General features: G+C 40.0%; 1 protein-coding gene across 1 annotated transcript in view; it reads right to left on the reverse strand.

The window, feature by feature from the left end:
• Positions 1–21,529, reverse strand: part of Top1 (topoisomerase 1) — a 296,538-nt gene that overhangs the window by 81,352 nt on the left and 193,657 nt on the right. Inside the window, exons 12-13 of the mRNA XM_067145807.2 lie at positions 12,102–12,326; positions 11,894–11,996 (exon numbers count right to left, since the gene is read on the reverse strand). Coding sequence (XP_067001908.1) covers positions 11,894–11,996; positions 12,102–12,326 — 328 coding nt within the window. The remainder of the gene's footprint in view (positions 1–11,893; positions 11,997–12,101; positions 12,327–21,529) is intronic.

A 21,529-nucleotide genomic window follows, 5' to 3' on the forward strand; every position in this document is an offset into this window, starting at 1 on the left:
CAACTGAGCCTACTTTAAGCTTGCAAAACAATTTAAGACACTCCAAGTTTTATGCTTATTGCAAGCCAAAATTCTCGAACCTAAGACTTCAGCCAGATACTTTTTCCAATTATTACGACTACTTCTGAATATGGGCCATTCTCTCGAATTGCTGGAATATATTTCTTTTACATTCTGTTTTATGAAGTTTATTATAGATAATATGTTGTTAAGTGTAAGAGAGGGCTATGAGCCTTAACTTCGCCACAAATGAAGGCATGAAAATAAAATAAATAAATAAACAATGTAATATTTAAATTTTCAAACCAGACCACTGCTACTAAGCACTGCATATAATTTGTTCCAATTTTTACGACTTTACTTCTGAATGTCTCATTTAACATTCTCTGAAATTACTGAAATATTTTCCTAAGATTCCAAATAATGTAATACAGTATTTAGATTTTCAAATCAGACCACTGCTACCAAGCACTATATGTACCTTTATCACAACTAACAATCAACAGCCAGCGGCTGATGATGTTAACACATTAACACTGAATATATTCTTTTTAGACTGCTCCTATTGTAAGAAAGGTTAATATTAGATCTTAGTAATTATACTTTAATTTTAAATCAGGTGCCTGATTTAACCTTGAGGAGGTACAGTGACTGATGATAGCTTGTATGAAGGGCAAAACATGTCTCACATTCATAAGGCAACAACGATCAATTCCTAATTGTATAAAAAATTTAATGTGTTGAATAAGTGGTTAAATATAAATTAGTTAGCATCCTACAAGTATAGCATCTTCAATACAGAACCATAATATTTATCACTTGCAATAGACTGACGTGAACAAACACAAACATAGCACGCAAGAACGAGAGATTAACATTCGATATACACGTCGTGATATACAGGCATCAATAAACAGCGCACATTCGCGTGCATTTCTCGTATTAATAAATGTCGATAATTCATTTGAAAGCGGCCAATGAGCGAAGGACTTCCGGCCACTAGCGTACAAAGCTGAAATTGACAACTAAGTATTTTTTATTTTCCAACTTGTCGATACACTAAAATTGCTTAAGGCAACTTATTGGTTAAAAGTGGTACAGGTTTCATATATTATCAACATCTTCAACAACATAACACTGTTTAGATGAAACATAGAACTAATGACAATATATGAAACATGTACCACTTTTAACCAATAAGTTGCCTTAACCCCTATGCACCCATAAGCGGACTGGTAGGCGCTCGAGCGGCTGGGCCAGGACTCCACAAGACGACTGGTACGCCGGGATGCAAGGTCGCATATTGGAGACATTTGTGACATCTGCTGGCTTTTTACGGAAACAATTCTAACTGAAATCTGTTCTTGGTGTCTCAAAGTGTCACCAGAGTGCTCTGGTATGCTTCTTTGGCAAAGAGAATTGATTAAAATATCGATCGAGAAATCGGTATTCTGCTGTTGACAAGATGGCTGAGAAGGAAATGCTTAGTAATAGCGAGATTCAAATCATATTTGATGTTTCAGGCTCTGAATTCAGCAGTGTTAGTGAGAAAGAAGTTATTAGTGATCCTGTACATGAATGAAAAAATATATATCACCAGAGATCTTTCACATAGTAATATCGTACGACATGGAATGCCGAATGAACTTTTTCCCGCCCCTCAAGGTCCGATTGCGACTGCCGGATTTGAACCTACGATCTTGGTACCTGGATGTGAACACTTTACCAATGATACTGAATCTTAATAATAATAATAATAATAATAATAATAATAATAATAATAATAATAATAATAATAATAATAATACACCGAGTGAGACATATGACTGTAAGTTCCTATTTGGGATATAGATTCGAATCGCATCATTCGCTTACTCGTGATTTGTTTCCCATTATTTCCTTATTTCAAAATCAGGCAAATGTTAGGCTCGTATCATATAATCAAGGTCATAAAACACACTAAAGAACTTCCGAGGTGAGACAAGTTAATGAAAAATTTAAGATTCCGAACGGATTTTTGTGTGTGTTATATTTCTGTATTGCTCTGTTTTCTGTGTCATGAGCAATAGTGTGGAATTTCTCAATAATATAAAACAGGTCCCGTGATAATACACGCAGTCGATCACCCACTATACTGTTTTAACCAAAAGCTTGCAACACCCAGATTGCATACTAAAAAGTTGGCGGATTCCTAGCGATGTCAGAGCAAAGGGCGGGTGGGTGCTTATGGGTTAAGCAATTTAGTGTATAGACAAGGTGGAAAATAAAAATACTTAGTTGTAAATCTGTTTAAGTGCGATACGGACCATGAAGCTGATTTTATGTAATCCAAAGCTGAAATGGTGGGATTTGAAATCAAATGTTTGAATTTCACCAAAGAAATAAGCTAAAATCTGGAGAAATAACAGAAAAATCGGAAGACCGGAAAAACTGTCGAAAATCGGGAGTCTCCCGCCTAAATTGGGAAAGTTGGCAGATATGTTAAAGCTTCAAAAGCTGCAAAGAGTAATTGCATACTGTTTGTGATTAATCATCAATTGTTGTAAACAGCATACGGAAGGAATACAAGATGAAAATCAAGAAGTCCAAAACAAAAATAACGGAGTGCAGTCAATGTAAGAATAAATTGACAAGAGCATCCACTTTTCAATACAATATATCAAGTAAATGACATTACATAAGTCTTGGTGAACTTTAAGACATCACATCAGGACAAGAAGATCATAACCATAAATTCTGTTATTATATGTAGTTCAATGTTATAATTATTCCTGCAACATTGTCTTTGTGTGTTATACATATGTTTTAGCTATCACATAATCTGTTTAATTTTTATTTGGCTGATGATGGCCACTAAGTGGCTGAAACTAGTCCCAAGACTTATGTAATATCGTTTACTTGGTATATTGTATTGAAAAAGTGGACATTCAATTATCAATTTATTCTTATAATTGCACTTCAATACGGAACAAAAATTGAATTTATAGCTTATAAGAGTAGTCATACAAAGTCAGGCAATGCAGGCAATATTAGATTAGGTAATGAAGTCTTGAAGGAAGATGATGAATATTGTTACTTGGGTAGTAAAATAACTAACGATGGCAGAAGTAAGGAGGACATAAAATGCAGGCTAGCAAAAGCTGGAAGGTCTTTGTAAACCCGTCAGTGCCGACCTCTATACGTGGTATAGACCCATATATGGTTTCGCATTTACGGCTATAGTGCGAAGAGTTTTGGAGTTATGAATATGCAAATTGTTTTGTTTCCAAGAAGATATTTTCGAGTTTATCAGTGTTGTAAATAAGAATTGAAAATCGTTAAAACGTATTTGTTTTTGCAAGGGTAAGTATTTATCAAGTAAGTCTGAGCACTAATCTCTGCTTTTTTAAAAAGTCTGTTTGCTTCAAAGTTTGTCTTTTCGCGTGATGTCCTTTGCTCTATTTTTACATTGAGAGTGTGGTTTATGTATTACATTTGTCTTTATTTCTCGGCTCGTAATATTTTCGTAACTCTCCACGAGCACTCTGTGTTGGCATGCTTTCTGTCATACGATACGAGAACCAGTTGTTCACGGTAAATATCTCGTTTGAAAGACGATGCCTCGACCTTTTTATCTGAAATATGTATCGAGTTGGTTTGTTTTGATATAGATGTTGATTCCCATAGGGAATCTGAAATATTTGTCCTGAATGAGCAAATTTATAATACCAATATAAATGGTCCGTTATTGGACATTATAAATTTTCCAGCTAGCTCATTCTTGGTTGCCAGCGTTTCGCCCTCATGTGCTAGGGTGGGCTCATCAGTTGGTACCTAGCACACTTACCAATACGCTGGCTAGTGCATACCGTGGAGGCCACTGCGTAGGCTAATTGGAGCCACCGGCAGTGCCAATGCACTAAGAGACTTTGTCTCATCACTAAAAATTGATGCCTGCTTGGCCATCAGATGATATAGATGTTGATTCCCATAGGGAATCTGAAATATTTGTCCTGAATGAGCAAATTTATAATACCAATATAAATGGTCCGTTATTGGACATTATAAATTTTCCAGCTAGCTCATTCTTGGTTGCCAGCGTTTCGCCCTCATGTGCTAGGGTGGGCTCATCAGTTGGTACCTAGCACACTTACCAATACGCTGGCTAGTGCATACCGTGGAGGCCACTGTGTAGGCTAATTGGAGCCACCGGCAGTGCCAATGCACTAAGAGACTTTGTCTCATCACTAAAAATTGATGCCTGCTTGGCCATCAGATGATATAGATGTTGATTCCCATAGGGAATCTGAAATATTTGTCCTGAATGAGCAAATTTATAATACCAATATAAATGGTCCGTTATTGGACATTATAAATTTTCCAGCTAGCTCATTCTTGGTTGCCAGCGTTTCGCCCTCATGTGCTAGGGTGGGCTCATCAGTTGGTACCTAGCACACTTACCAATACGCTGGCTAGTGCATACCGTGGAGGCCACTGCGTAGGCTAATTGGAGCCACCGGCAGTGCCAATGCACTAAGAGACTTTGTCTCATCACTAAAAATTGATGCCTGCTTGGCCATCAGATGATATAGATGTTGATTCCCATAGGGAATCTGAAATATTTGTCCTGAATGAGCAAATTTATAATACCAAGAATGAGCTAGCTGGAAAATTTATAATGTCCAATAACGGACCATTTATATTGGTATTATAAATTTGCTCATTCAGGACAAATATTTCAGATTCCCTATGGGAATCAACATCTATATCATCTGATGGCCAAGCAGGCATCAATTTTTAGTGATGAGACAAAGTCTCTTAGTGCATTGGCACTGCCGGTGGCTCCAATTAGCCTACGCAGTGGCCTCCACGGTATGCACTAGCCAGCGTATTGGTAAGTGTGCTAGGTACCAACTGATGAGCCCACCCTAGCACATGATGGCGAAACGCTGGCAACCAAGAATGAGCTAGCTGGAAAATTTATAATGTCCAATAACGGACCATTTATATTGGCATTATAAATTTGCTCATTCAGGACAAATATTTCAGATTCCCTATGGGAATCAACATCTATATCATCTGATGGCCAAGCAGGCATCAATTTTTAGTGATGAGACAAAGTCTCTTAGTGCATTGGCACTGCCGGTGGCTCCAATTAGCCTACGCAGTGGCCTCCACGGTATGCACTAGCCAGCGTATTGGTAAGTGTGCTAGGTACCAACTGATGAGCCCACCCTAGCACATGAGGGCGAAACGCTGGCAACCAAGAATGAGCTAGCTGGAAAATTTATAATGTCCAATAACGGACCATTTATATTGGTATTATAAATTTGCTCATTCAGGACAAATATTTCAGATTCCCTATGGGAATCAACATCTATATCATCTGATGGCCAAGCAGGCATCAATTTTTAGTGATGAGACAAAGTCTCTTAGTGCATTGGCACTGCCGGTGGCTCCAATTAGCCTACGCAGTGGCCTCCACGGTATGCACTAGCCAGCGTATTGGTAAGTGTGCTAGGTACCAACTGATGAGCCCACCCTAGCACATGAGGGCGAAACGCTGGCAACCAAGAATGAGCTAGCTGGAAAATTTATAATGTCCAATAACGGACCATTTATATTGGTTTGTTTTGTCATAAATATTATACCCCTCATTCAGTTTCGTCCTGCTTCTTTCAGTCGCGCTGCAGCGTCATCAGCCCATGTGACGCGCCGCGCTCCATGGCTAGCTCCAGCCGTGGTTTGACTGACAGTAACGTGCTTGAAATATTGTACAATTCAGATGAAAGTTTAGTCGGAAGTAGCAGTGACAGTATTAACAGCAGTGATCATGAAATACATGATTTGGCTGTGGCGGATGCAGTGGTAAATGATGAGAGTGACGAGGAGGAGGAACCAGTACTTGGAAATTTCATGTGGGAGACTATGGATAATTATATAGGTCAAAGGGAAGTTTTCAACAGTAAATTCTGATTCCTAAATTCTCTAATAATATTCAGACAAGTCACAGGGACAAACACTGAGCCATTATCTTATCGGGTTCAGCTGATGGGAGGTTTGTTTACAAAATACGCTCGCTCGGGTGAGGAACGAAATATTCAATGCCGGCGCGCATCAGATATTACACTTCCAACGTTGCAGGAAAGACATTTTTTCAGGAAATCAGCACCCAAGAGTGAGAAATCCAAACCTCAGATACATTGTATCGTGTGTCCAAAACACGACGAAAAGAAGACGTCTGTGTACTGCTGCCAGGAGTGTGACCTGGGTCTCTGTATTGAAGAGTGCTTCGAACTCTATCACACGAAACTAAATTACTAAGGAAATATCAAACAATTATGTAATTATCTGCATGTACATAGTTCTATCATAAGGAATTCCAAATTTCGTGAATATCAGGCTACTATTATACTTGTAGTAACGCTTTAAGTGAATCAATGTATTTCAGTCGCGCATAGTTGAAATCTCATTCGGCCGCGAGGTAGGAAGCTCTTTAAATGGGTGCGACGCTGAGGGGGTAAGAAAAGAAATTTGCTCACTTCGAACACTGATATAGGAATTAGAAAGATGTGTTTGAAGACTTTGTCTGCAGCACGGCATTAGCTGGCCATACACGGAAAGGAATTGTGACAGACGAGGCCTTTTGTGACGCGTTCCGACGGGCTAGGACTGCTCGTTAGTGAGCAAGATCAGTTTGAGGCGTTATCTGCTACAGGCGAGACCTGTGGTCAGCGCCTCAACGGAAAGACCTCGCCTCACAGATCAAGCCTCTTGTAAGGAGAGCATGGAGTGGACAAAGGCACTGTTGGGAAAATTTATTGAAATGTACAAAGAGCGGCCGTGTCTCTGACAATTAAAACATGAGGCGTCTCAATCAATCGTTCTTCAGTATCCTCCTTTCCTCCTCCTTCAGCTTAGAAGCTACAATATCCACAGTAAATATGCTTTCAACTAGACTGTTCTCCAGTAATAGCTACGCAAAACAAGTAATTTTTTGCTAGTGGCTTTACGTCGCACCGACACAGATAGGTAGGGTTAGGAGTTGGAAGGAAGCGGCCGTGGCCTTAATTAGGGTACAGCTCCCCCCAGCATTTTCCTGGTGAGAAAATGGGAAACGGAAAACCACCTTCAGGGCTGCCGACAGCAGGATTCAAACCCACTATATCCCGGATGCAAGCTCACAGTCGCGTGCCGCTGACTGCACGGCCAACTCGCCCGGTGAATTCTTACCTAACAGCATATCATAATCGCTGTGGTCCATTCGCAAATAATTCTTGTAATCGTCCGGTTCATTTTCTCTCAGGTGTTGTATCAGACTCATGTGACTAAAGCTGTCTCGCTCTCCTATCCATGATTTCATCCACTTTGATGGATTCTTCTGTTTGCATGATTTAACATATAGCGAAATGCACATTCCAACAGCCGCAACAGCATTTTTTTTTTCCTCTGGACACTGTTTGCTTCAATGCCCATCGCACAGTTCTAAGTACGGCCGGCAAGGATTTCAAACTAGTTTGAAAGGCCAGCGGATGAGGCTTGGCCTGCCGAGAACAAAGGGATCATTCCAATTAACGGGAGGGTCTGGAATATTGACGGATTATGTTGCACAACAAGACAGGCTTGGTGTCACAATTGATGGCGAGCAGCAGGCCGGTTCTCTGAAGGTCACGCCTGGTAGGCGGTCTGTCGGATCTGGCCCCAAAGGCGAGGCCTGCGAAAAAATCTTTCCGTGTATGGCCAGCTATTGTATGGAAATGGAACATGGATGATAACTAGCTCAGAAAGAAAGAGAACAGAAACTTTTGAAATGTGGTCTTACAGAGGAATGCTGAAGGTGAAGTGGATAAATCGAATCACGAATGAAAAGATACTGGATCGAATTGGTGAGAAATCATTGTGGCTAAATTTGACGAGAAGAGACAGAAAGATAAGACACATCTTACGACATCCAGACTTGTTCGGTTAGTTTTTGAGGGAAGTGTAGGGGGTAAGAACGGTACGGGTAGACCAAAGTATGAATGTGACAAACAGATTACAGCAGATGTAGGATGCAGCAGTTATGTAAAAAAGAAAAGGTTAGCACAGGATAGGGTGGCATGGTGGGCTGCATCAAACCAATTTAAGGACATGACTCAAACACCACCACTTATCAATAGCTAACGGGAAATCTGCCAAGGGAATAAGTCTCACAAAATTGACCATTTTTTCAAACAGGTGTTGACTACGCATTCTTGTAAAGATTGGTAAAAGATTAAGCAAAACAAGGATAAAATTATATATCGCAATAATTGTCTTTTTACCATGGGAATTAATTTAGGAGTATGAAGGTAATCCCAGAAATAAGGTCTCTTTTTTTTTAATACATAGACCTGTTTTCTACAATGCTTTACATCATTTTACAGCTGGAATATTTAGCTGTTTTTTTACATTATCACCATTTCGGTCGATGCATTTTTGTAGACACTGCGACAGTTTTTGCATGCCCATGATATACCAGCTCGCCGCCATGCTGTTCAGGAAGTTGTGAACCTCATCTTTCACCTCGTCTGTGCTGAATAGCTTTTTCCAGCCAAATGTTCTTTCACCTTAGGGAACAAGTGATAGTCTCTGGGCGCCAAGTCGCGACTATAGGGTGGGTGGGTGATGATGTTCCACTGAAACTGTTACAGAGCAACGGTTTGCCAAGCGACGTGCAGGCGAGTGTTGTCATGGAGAATGTTTACGCCCTTGGTCAACATTCCTCTTCTCCGGTTCTGAATTGCCCGCCTGAGTTTTTTCAGGATCTCGCAGTATCTGTCAGCGTTAATTGTGGTCCCAGCAGGCATAAAGTCGACCAACAATACCCCTTTTCGATCCCAAAACACAGTTGTCATGACTTTACCGGCAGACTGTGTTTGCTTGAATTTCCGCGGTTTTGGTGAAGAGGGATGCCGCCACTGGCATGATTGTTGCTTGGTCTCAGTTGTAAAGTGGGACGCCAGGTTTCGTCACCCATGACAATAAAGTCCAAAAAGTTGTCCTGTTCGGCTGCAAAGCGTTGAAGAAATGCGCCGGAAGAATAAACTCGTTTCCCCATGTGGTCTTCAGTCAGCATGCGTGGTACCCACCTTCCGGTATTTCAACTTTTCCGTTAAAATTCTGTGAGCAGCACTTCGGGAAACCTCAGGAACCAAAGTGCAGAGATCATCCAGGGTGATCCGCTGGTCTTCACGCATGATTTTCTCAACCTTCACGACTGTCTCGAAGGAAATTGACGGTTTCCCGCTCCTTTATTTGTCGTGAATTTCAGTCTGACAAGTTGCAAACTCTCTACACCACTTACGAACATTTTTGACATCCATGCACGACTCACCATACACTACAATAGAGTAAATTAATATATTATTTTGGGTCCACCTTTTTAATACAAAATGTAAATAGTTTAAATTACATAGGGACTAGTTTTGACCTAGTAATAGGTCATCATCAGCCTGAAGTAAATTAAAGCGTAAATATCGAAGAAAAAATAAACAATGTAAACACAAGTACAGTCTTTTTAAAAGTACATTCCATGTGGGATAATGAGCAGCAATATATTAAAAATAATAACTCTTCCAATTGACGAAGCACTGAGCGGAAGTTATGTTGTTTATTTATGAATAAAGTTCAGTGCGCCGTATAGCATTAAAAGTCCAGTGTGCACTAAAAGATGTTATAAAGCCAGCATTCAACTGATAATTCTTCTTTATAACATCTTTTAGTGCACACTGGACTTTTAATGCTATACGGCGCACTGAACTTTATTCATAAATAAACAACATAACTTCCGGTCAGTGCTTCGTCAATTGGAAGAGTTATTATTTTTAATATATTGCTGCTCAATATCCCACATGGTATGTACTTTTAAAAAGACTGTACTTGTGTTTACATTGTTTATTTTTTCTTCGATATTTACGCTTTAATTTACTTCAGGCTGATGATGACCTATTACTAGGTCGAAACTAGTCCCTATGTAATTTAAACTATTTACATTTTGTATTGAAAAGGTGGACCCAAAATAATATATTAATTTACTCTATTGTAATCACAGTTCAATACAGATCTATCATTATGAAACTTATTTCTTTTAATCACCATACACTTCCGTCAATCGGCGATGGATTTTAATTGGTTCAGTACCTTTAGTACAATTTACGAATTACAATTTACGATTATCCTTATGATTTAAGCCACGAATATGGTGGTCATGCAGCGCTGGTCTTTGCCATACGACAGGCGGCCTCACAAGGCTTCAGATTTCTTCTACTAAATTAGCTAAATTTGAAAGAATATTCAACAAGTTAATGCTTTTAATTGTTCTGATAAGGATTTAGTACCAATCAGTTTCCGAGGCCAGAATTTCAATCTCCCCAGTCAACACACTGAAACTACCAGATTCCAACAATGCTTGCTACGTTTTTGTTTTTTCAAGTAAGGTCATTCATATTTAACTTGGCTGAAAGACTGTTTGCAAGAAGTTTTAATCTACCTCTTTAAATATATGTATGTTTGTTCTATGTTTTCTCAATAGTTAAAAAGGAACTTCCGTTTCAAATACGGACAGCAACAATGGACACCGATTCCATACGAGACGTTATGGCAGGCTTGTCAATTTCAATTTTTTAACATTGAAGACAAAAGGTTTTGCAAGTGAGGTCAATTTTTGTAAATAATATATATATACACATCTTTTGCATTTCCCAAATAGTCCTTAAAAATACATTTGGTTCTTCCATTTTTTCCAGTTTCTGATTTGAGTTTAGTAACCTACCACATGACTTTATGACTGATGAAGTCTCAAATAGAGACAAAACATGTCCCTAATATTTTTAATATGTTTTTAAGTAAATAGTTCACTTGTAAAGTGATGTGTATTGATTGGGTGGACCAAAACCTAACATTGTTTTTCAGTACCTTTTGCATTAAAAAACTGAATAACTGCGTGCACTTCGCACTTGGCGGTAACATCCAATGGGAGCTCCATTCTCAACGGCTGCCAAGCCAAGACTGAGTGCCTCAGCGTGGCGTGCGCATGTGTATATAAGAGCGTGGGAAACACTCTTCACAATATTGTGACCAACAGCCACACGAACAGAGTTCTGTATTTATAAAAATATAGGAGACCTTATTTTTGGGATTACCCTCGTAGTATTATAATTCTTCAGTACAGCTTTCTAGCAGCTCTTCATAGATTCAATTCTCTCAGAGCCCTGACAATACACAGCAACAGTAAAAAGTTTGTATGAACCACTCCAGAAATCAAGACTTTCTTGCAAGATAAGGATCAAAAGGGGCAACTAGTTACAGCTACTGCCAGCATGGGACTGAACAATCATTTTATCCAATCTTATGCACATAATACGAAGGCATTTGGGAAGCAGCCATGAAGAGTTTAAAATACCATCACTTTGAGGAGCTAACCACTCCCACAATGCAAATTGAGACATTTTAAATTACGCCCTATGATACGATTAAATTATGATCCCTTTGATTCACCTTATCTCACCTCACCACATTTTCTCACAGGAGAACCAATGACAACTCTCCCTGATCATGATTTTAATTCATCACCTATTAACATCTTATCCAGATGGCAGCATGTTCTAGTTTTTTAATTGTTCTTGTAAGACATAAGAAAATGGGTCCAGTCTGGTATACTCTCGATTACAAGGAGAATATCCAGTGTGAATTGTAAACCTACACTAATCAAGTTAAATACGGTACATGTACAAAAGGCGAGTATGAACAATATTAAGCATAAAAAGCCGAGATATGCATTTTCATTTGTCAATTCACCAATTTCTTCAGCATTTAATTCAGTAACAATAGTGCTGAGTAAAATATTTTTTCAGAGTTGTGTTCTTTGATCACATTACAATTCTTCTGTACTTACCATCTTTCTCTTCATGTAACTGAATATGTTCCACTCGAAGAGAGCAACAGCCAACAGTGTCAGCCTGATCTTCATCCTTTTCATTACCAGCTCTCAATGCCAGCTGCAAATAAATTGTTAGGTAATGATTGATCATATCACACACTAAATAGTGAAGCTGACATGAAATTCCTTTATTGATAATCAATGAATTAAGTGGACCACAAACCTTGTCAATAAAATATAAGGCAACAGCTCGTTGACGAATACGCATCTCCTTGGACCTCCAGTCCTCTCTATATTCATTCCGAATTTTATCAATAGTTTTCGCCAATTTACGAGCAGTCTCATACTTCTGCCAATCCTTTTCTCCCTTAAGTTTTGAAGAAGGATTCAGCATGACGTATTTTACCTGTCCCTGCACATTTTCTGTCCAACTTGCCAGCCAAGTAACCTGAAATAATAATAATAATAATAATAATAATAATAATAATAATATTATACAAGGCAAAGAGCTGAGGAATACCCCAGAAGTGATGTGCATCTTGAGAGTCTCCAGGGAGGAGCAAGAAGTGGGATAAGGGTTATTAGAAGAAGCAAGAAGTAAAAAGAATGTTCATTGTTTAAGGGTTCAACAAGACAGTGGTAAATGAAATAATAGATTCCTGATAATTAGAAGAATGAGCGTGTTGGGCAGGAATGGGGGGGTGAGGTGCAAAGTGATGAAAAATGAAAATGACATTCAATGGACCAAGAACTAAGAGGAGCTACAAGAATTTAAGATTATAAAATAGCATTGTCTCTGAATCATATAATTTTGTTGGTAAGTTGGTACTTTACGCAGGGTCATAACAATCTAATTAATACTATCCTTCTGAAATTTGTTATCTTTTTATCTGAATAGTTTTAATCTTCATTAAATAAGTTTACTTCTATGCACCTTTAACTAATAGGCCAGGGCCTCTCAAACACCCAAAATCTCATGCGTGCAAACTGAGGTGCAGAGGTTCTGTGTACCGTGCATCGGTCTGACTCGGCTCGGACCAGTGTTTTGTCTCTGGGTAAATTGGCTAAGCTCGGTTCAACTTGGCTCAGATGGTGCAGTGCGCTGCAGAGCAGCGAAGTGTGCACTGATAGAGACGGCTTGTTTATCATTCATATATATAAACGTAAGACAACTAAATAATAATGGAGCAATCTTTTCCGAAGAAAGCAAAGACTCCCGAAAGTCTATTCAAATTGAACTGGGAACTTTCTTATCTTATTGTCAGTTGTGATGATAAAGCCAAATGCCTAACTCTGGGACAATATCTATGTGAGTAAGAAAATAATTGGTCGGTATTGACACAACTTAATTAAGGACATTTAGTTTAATAGTCCGCCTAATCAATACATCCCACTTTAAAAGGGAAAATGCATTTATTCTTGAATTATTTACGCATAATTTGGTACATGTTATGTCTTTTTTCCTCAGCCGTAGCGTCGCAATAAAATACCTACTTAAAATATTGTAATATAAGGTATGGAACCTCTCAATTTTTACAGAACTATTTTAAGAAACATTACGTCTTCCACAATAAATCCCCCATAAGGAATTCTACAGATATTTTGTAACAGATTAAAAAGTTTTAAAGAAACGCCCCACCACTGTTCTTTTGATATATAAAAAAAGCATTCCAATATCAAATCAAAATCTCTTTATTTGCAAATGAGGTGTCTACCTCGGTAGCAAATGGCACACTAAAATACATTATTATTAAATTTACAGTTGAAGATGAAGTTGACAAATCTCTCAATTTCCTTGATGTTATCAGCATAAGTGAACAAGATATGTTGGTCTACAAGGTTTATGTCGTGAAACTTTTTGATTGCCTGTAATCTTTTTTCGTTTTCAGCAGGAAACTTTACGTACTGAGGTAAGAGTCTAGCGATGATAGAGACATTGTAAATAATTCGGTTGACCGTGAGCCGACTAATTCCCTGTAAATCCATGTTATTGTCTTGGATTTCACCTCGTGCGTAATAACACAAGCCAATGAGAATTCCGTTCTCTATAGAAACAGGCAGACCTCTATAGGTCGCATGCTCATATAGGTTAGGATGCATATCTATCAGGTGTCTTGGGATATCGTCATACTTCTGGAAGATAATCGGTCATTTTGCATACCTTTTCATACGTCTTATCTCCCTTATTTTGCAAATTAACCACAACTTCACAGACGATCACCACATTATTGAAGTTAGTCTTCTGTTAAACTACCTCTAGACCAGCACTACAGTTGGTTTGGACTAAGGCCGGATCATCCTCAGATTAACGGGAAAAGCCATCTATGAATAAGAAAAACGTTCATCTGCTCTTAGTCCACAGTTTTAGTCCAGACTGCACAACAGTATGAATAGCACCCTAGAAGAAAATCTCCTCTCAGTTTCACTCCACAAATAAGTTACCATGTTGCAAATACAACCACTCAAGCAAGCAGCCTAGAGATATGACATTTAAAAAAAAGACACACCGATCTGCGTGTCTACCGCCTATAATAACCTTTAATTGGGGGGTGCCTTCGGAGTCGCTAAAACCGATTTAGACTCTAGTCGATTGAGAACAATGGCTATTCAATTTTGAAACAATGTTAGGTTTATGGTACACCCAATCAATACACATCACTTTACAAGTGAAAAACTATTTAATATACAAACATATTAAACTATTTTGGGACACGTGTTTTGTCTCTGTTTACGACTTCTTCTTTACACTCAAAAACAAGGACAATGCTTTGAATTTCTTGGATGTGACCATTAAGAGGGAACCCAGTAAGTTCTCTTATAAAGTATACAGAAACGATATGTTTACTCCGGTGACCATTAAAAATGATTCTTTACAACCTGGGAATCAGGAGGGTTTCAATTTACCTTTATCTCATACAGAAAAAGAATTACGATACATACAGAAGATAGCCATTATGAATGGGTTCAGTGTTGATTCCATTAATAAAATTGTAAGTAAAGTAAAAAAGAAAAACAATACAAGATTAACACCAGAAAATCTTAAGTGTTCAAAACACGCAAATTTTACATTTATGAACCCAGGATTTTTCAAATCACAAAATGATTTAAGAAACATGACTGTCAAGTCTCATTTTTAACTAAAAACAATAATGTCATATATTTTATAACCATAACAGTGTAAATTACAATAAAGAGGATTTCTTAGATTCAGGGAACTATAAACTTAAGTGCGATCAATGCTTGTCACGTACGTGGGACAAACAGGTAGGAGTTTTCCAACTAGATATTTTGAACACGTCAATGCCAACAGACAGAAGAAGTATTCTGCAATGAGTGTTCATATGGGAGATACTGGTCACCAATATACTGACATAAATAAAGACTTGACCATTTTTTTTAAAGTGAGCAAAGGGAATCTGATGAGCAATTACGAAAACATTCATATAAGTTTGGACCAGAGTATTAACGCAAACAAAAAATTGAATGACTTACAAGACAACAAAAATCCGTTATATGAACAGATACCAACGCTTTTATCATCAAGAAAAATTAATAATTTGAAGTCACATCCTCTAAAACAAACATCCCACCCTCCCACTCCAATCATACACCCAGCCGTTTGCCCTTCCCCCAATAATAGCACTGTCACCCCCTCACCCTACCGCCCCTAGTCAAGTTCCGCTGGGCGGAAGAAAACTTAAGTATAACACGCACAGTAGCGTGGCGAGAAGCAAGTAAGAACAAGGCTCAGTTGTGAACCAGCTATAGGGAGTTCGCCAAATTTGATGGTAAGCTTTTATGTAATCACAAAGTTTATACAAGGAGTAATTTTAATACCACCTATTCAATACGTTATGGCTGGCATGTCATATTTCAAGTTATATTTCTAATTTTTAACATTGAAGATAAAAGTTTTTTCAAGAAGTGAGGACAATTTGTGTGAATAATGTGTATATTATATCTTTAGCATATCTCAAATAATTCTTAAATAGGCATTAGGTTCTTCCATTTTTTCAATTTCTGAACAATGACTTTTATAATCTACCACATGATTTTATGGCTCAAGAAGTCTCAAACAGAGATGAAACGTGTCCCAAAATAGATTAATACGTTTTTATATTAAACTAGCTGTAGTACCCGGCATTGCCCGGATAGTTTCTGAATGTTTATCTTTAACATTTGTATTACCAGTTAGTTATGTGTGAAGTGAATTTCTATAGAATTCCTTTTTGACTTGCAGATTAATATGTTACGATCTATTATGTAGTTTTAGAATTATTTAGATGTGTTTGAATTCAAGATTTCTATTATTTTATTTTCGAGTAAAACTTTGTCCTTATGGAAGCTCGAATTGATTGGGAAGTATTTGATCCTGTCAAAAATTAATAAGTGATAACAATACGTATTCAACCGTCGCACTATAGATACAATATACAGGATTTAACTGTCAATGAGACTGGCCCCCTCTCGCCCCCCCCCCCCCCCCCCCAGAGATTAAAAATCTGGATTGTCACCATTCATCTCAGTGACCCCAAAACTGTATAATTTCAATTATTTTTCTATCTCACTACCCCCACCCTGACCCAAAAGGGGGCTGAACATGAACTTTAAAAAATTTGGAGTGTCACCATTAATTTCAGCGACCACAAAAACTATTGAAATGTCGTATGGCTTTTAGTGCATGGATATCCCAGAACGGGTTTGGCTCGCCAGGTGCAGGTCTTTCTACTTGACGCCCGTAGGCGACCTCCGCGTCATGATGAGGATAAAATGACGATGAAGATATCACATACACCCGGCCCCCGTGCCATTGGAATTAACCAATTAAGGTTAAAGTCCCCGACCCGGCCGGGAATCGAACCCGGGACCCTCTGAACTGAAGGCCAGTACACTGACCGTTCAGCCAACGAGTCGGACACGAAAACTATCGATTCGATACTATTCTAGATTGTTTTTATACATTACCCCGCCCCCCTTGCCCCCTGCCCGTAAGGGTGCTAGGGGTGTCTTACCTCCACGCGGTTTATCTCCTGATACTAAGTCATAAGTGTACCAATTAGGTTGAAATAGCTCCAGTGGTTTAGGAGGAGTGTAACACATACATACAAATTTTTATACTTCACCCCCTTTCCATCCCCGCCCAAAGGAGTCCTATTAGTGTCTTACACAACAGTATATTTTTTCCAAATAGTAAATCATGTGTGTACCAATTTTGGTTCATAACGGTTGGTTTTAGGGCCTTTAAACATGGTTTTCGGGCCCGTAGGTCATACCGAGTTTTGTTCTTTGCGTCAAGGGGCTTAAAATGAGCTTTGTCTCGTCCTTGTTCAACAAATTCGATTTAGCTTATATCAGCCTATTATTTTTATATCTTCCCCCGTCACGCTCCCACATGGAATTGTTTTGGAAATAACAGCCCATGTTGCAATTGAGGCTTTCACGGCCGGCGTTACAATTCATGTCAGCGTTTTCCAGGCTTGTAGGCCGTGGTCCAGGAGTGAGTGAATGTCCCGACGTTTCACCGAAGACTGCGTTCGGCATTGTCAAGGGTTCCGACTGACTTCGATAGCAGCGAAGCTCTCAGTGGAATGAAGTGCTGTTGTAATTCCACCTACTTATATAGTGCAGGATACGGTACGCTGCTCGCCTATTGGCCGCTATGGTGAGGGGCGGTCGCTGATTGGCTGTTCTTCGGCCAATGGTTGAAGCATTAGGGAGCCCGATGTACACTGACCTGCCTTGGCGGAGACAGGCAGCCGATCACCCGTTGCTTTCTTCCGGTCTGCCGCAGCTATCGTGTCCTTCAGGGTTGGAGCTTTCAAGACTGGAAACCAGGCTTTGTTTACCCGTTCAGATTCCTCCTTACGGTTGAAGCTGTTGGTATGCTTTAGGATTTCAATGGCTTCCCTCTGTAGCCGGTCGTGATAAGACACAGTAGTTGACAGTACTTCGGTGTTGTTGTACTGTATGTCATGGCCTGCTAGCAGCGAGTGTTCAGCGACTGATGATCTATCTGTCTGTCCCAGCCGGCTATGTCTGTTATGCTCCTTCAGTCGTGTGGCGATGCTGCGTTTGGTAGTCCCTATGTATACCTGGCCGCAGCTGCACGGGATCTTGTAGACACCTGCTGTGGAGAGAGGATGGCGCTTGTCTTTGGCAGACCTAAGCAGTTCCTGGATTTTCTTCGTCGGCCTGTATATGGTTTTAACCCCACGGGTCTCCAGAAGCCTCCCTATTCTGTCAGTTACTTTCTCGACATACGGCAGAAAGGCTGTAGCTGCCGTCCGCTCCTCTTCTTTTTTCTTGGTTGTTGGACGTCTGGGATGGAGTGCTCGCTGAATATCTTTAGGGCTGTACCCGTTAGTGAGTAGGGCCCTGTTGAGGTGGCTGATTTCTTTGTTTAAGTGCTGAGGTTGACAAATTCTCTTAGCTAAGAGAGTACTGGGCTGCCTCTTCCACAATCCCCATTGTTCCGAAGTCCATCTTCTCCACTGTAGATTCCATTAAGGTCTTTGCTCGTAACCCTGAGCTAGGACCCTTACCAGATGCTACAGACAGGGTCAGTGTGCTCACGGACTCACTTCGGCACGGGAGCCAAGAGAATTTGTCAACCTCAGCACTTAAACGAAGAAATCAGCCACCTCAACAGGGCCCTACTCACTAACGGGTACAGCCCTAAAGATATTCAGCGAGTACTCCATCCCAGACGTCCAACAACCAAGAAAAAAGAAGAGGAGCGGACGGCAGCTAGAGCCTTTCTGCCGTATATCGAGAAAGTAACTGACAGAATAGGAAGGCTTCTGGAGACCCCTGGGGTTAAAACCATATACAGGCCGACGAAGAAAATCCAGGAACTGCTTAGGTCTGCCAAAGACAAGCGCCATCCTCTCTCCACAGCAGGTGTCTACAAGATCCCGTGCAGCTGCGGCCAGGTATACATAGGGACTACCAAATGCAGCATCGCCACACGACTGAAGGAGCATAACAGACATAGCCGGCTGGGACAGACAGATAGATCATCAGTCGCTGAACACTCGCTGCTAGCAGGCCATGACATACAGTACAACACCGAAGTACTGTCAACTACTGTGTCTTATCACGCCCGGCTACAGAGGGAAGCCATTGAAATCCTAAAGCATACCAACAGCTTCAACCGTAAGGAGGAATCTGAACGGGTAAACAAAGCCTGGTTTCCAGTCTTGAAAGCTCCAACCCTGAAGGACACGATAGCTGCGGCAGACCGGAAGAAAGCAACGGGTGATCGGCTGCCTGTCTCCGCCAAGGCAGGTCAGTGTACATCGGGCTCCTTAACGCTTCAACCATTGGCCGAAGAACAGCCAATCAGCGACCGCCCCTCACCATAGCGGCCAATAGGCGAGCAGCGTACCGTATCCTGCACTATATAAGTAGGTGGAATTACAACAGCACTTCATTCCACTGAGAGCTTCGCTGCTATCGAAGTCAGTCGGAACCCTTGACAATGCCGAACGCAGTCTTCGGTGAAACGTCGGGACATTCACTCGCTCCTGGACCATGGCCTACAAGCCCGGAAAACGCTGACATGAATAATAACAGCCCATGTTACTCACTGGCAATGTAGCTTTCTCTGAGTGAAGTAATTTTTAAAATCGGTTCAGTAGTTTTTGAGTCTATCCATTACAAACAAATATACAAATTTTTCCTCTTTATAATATTAGTATAGATAAATAGTTTTCACTTGTAAAGTGATGTGTATTGATTGAGTGGACCATAAACCTAACATGGTTTCATAATTTTAACTGTATCAACACGGATCTATAAGATGAAGTTCGTAAATTGTACTATTCAATTTTGTACGAAATGATACTGTTAAAGCAGCTGAAAATCACAAAGAAAAGCTTTATATGAATCTCAGAGTTCAAAGCAAGCAGAGGGTGGCAGTGTAGATTTATGAAGAACAATTTTCTTCTTCGAAGGAGGACATCTGTATGCCGTAGACAGTCAAAAGTTCATACCGAAAAAGTGTATTCCGCAAGAAGTCTTCCTTGTGAACAGATAAGATTTTCTTCTGAAGACGCGGAGCAAAGTCCTCTGCGATAAAATTTCACCTCATTTTCTTGACACAGCAAAAGCCCCAAAGCTATACGTAGGTGGTTTGAAAAGTTCTCGGAATGTACTAGAATTAAGTATCTTACCTTGGTGGAACTGCTTTTATTTTTCAACATAGTCTCCCTGTAGACTAATGCATTTGGTCCAGCGATGTTCCAATGCCTTGATCCCATCTCGAAAATGAGATTCCTCCAGGCCTGCAAAATACCTCTCCAATTCGGCTGCCAGTTCTTCCCTTGTAGAAAATCTCCGTCCACCGAGGACAATTTTCAGCTTGGGGAAGAGATGAAAGTCTGATGGTGCCAAATCAGGTGAATAAAGTGGATGTGGCAACAATTCGTACCCCAGTTCATGAAGTTTTGCCATGCCAATAACACTTGTGTACGGTGGAGCGTTGCCCTGATGAAAGATGACCTTTTCCTTGCCAAACCAGGCCTTGTTTTGCGTATCTTTTCCTGTAGTTGGTCTAGGAGGTTTGCCTAGTATTGCCCCATAATTGTTTGGCCAGTAGGAAGATAATCTATCAGCAGAATGCCTTTTGCATCCCAGAAAACTGAGGCCATGACCATTGCGGCCAAACGCACTCCCTTTACTTTCTTTGGTGGTGGTGAATCAGCATGTTTCCACTGCTTTGACTGCTGTTTTGTCTTTGGGGTATAGCAGTGGACCCAAGTTTCATCTGTAGTCACAAACCGGTGCAAAAAATCTTGTTGGTTGCAATGAAAACGGGCCAGACTTTGTTTGGACATTTCCAATCTGGTGCGTTTATTGTCCAATGTCAAGAGCCGCGGCCCCATCTTGCGGATAATTTTTTCATACACAATTCTTCGGTTAAAATATAATATACCTATTCAGAAGACATCCCTACAGCTTCAGCAATCTCCCGCACTTTCAGCCGACGATCCTCCATGACCATTTTATGCACTTTTGCGATAAATTCTGGGGTCATAACACTTTTTGGCCGTCCACTACGTGGATCATCATCCAAGCTCTTCCGACCAAATTTAAACTCGCTGGTCCACTTGGCAACAGATGAAAATGAAGGAGCAGAGTCCCCCAGTGTGCTATGAAAGTCGGCATGAATTTCCTTTGCTTTCATACCTTTCTTTACAAAGTATTTAATCACTCCTCGAATCTCAGTTTTTTCCATTGTCACAAATCACTACGCGGGAACAACAAAGAGTCATCACTACCACACTCCTGCAGCTAGAGCACTGACACGCCACGTGTTCACTCACAAAGGACATGTGATTATTGCGCGGGAACCTCGTTGCTCTAGCACTGACATCTAGCGGTGATTCCAAGAACTTTTTAAACCGTCCTTGTAATAAAACATCTATTATTATGGGCCATGAAAGCATAAATCTAAATAAATTTTTTCCCTCCCCACTTTCTTGAGATTAAGATTTTTGAAAAGAGCTGGAAAATTACATAAGTAGATATGATATAACCAGCAGATTCTGTCCAGTGAACTTATGAGAATTAAGATAAAATTATGGCTACCTAGTTTGTTCTGTATGTTACACATTTTATATTTAAAAGAGCCAAAAAACAAAAAGTAAA

Source organism: Anabrus simplex, chromosome 4 (assembly GCF_040414725.1).
Source record: "Anabrus simplex isolate iqAnaSimp1 chromosome 4, ASM4041472v1, whole genome shotgun sequence".
Taxonomy (NCBI): Eukaryota; Metazoa; Arthropoda; class Insecta; order Orthoptera; family Tettigoniidae; genus Anabrus; species Anabrus simplex.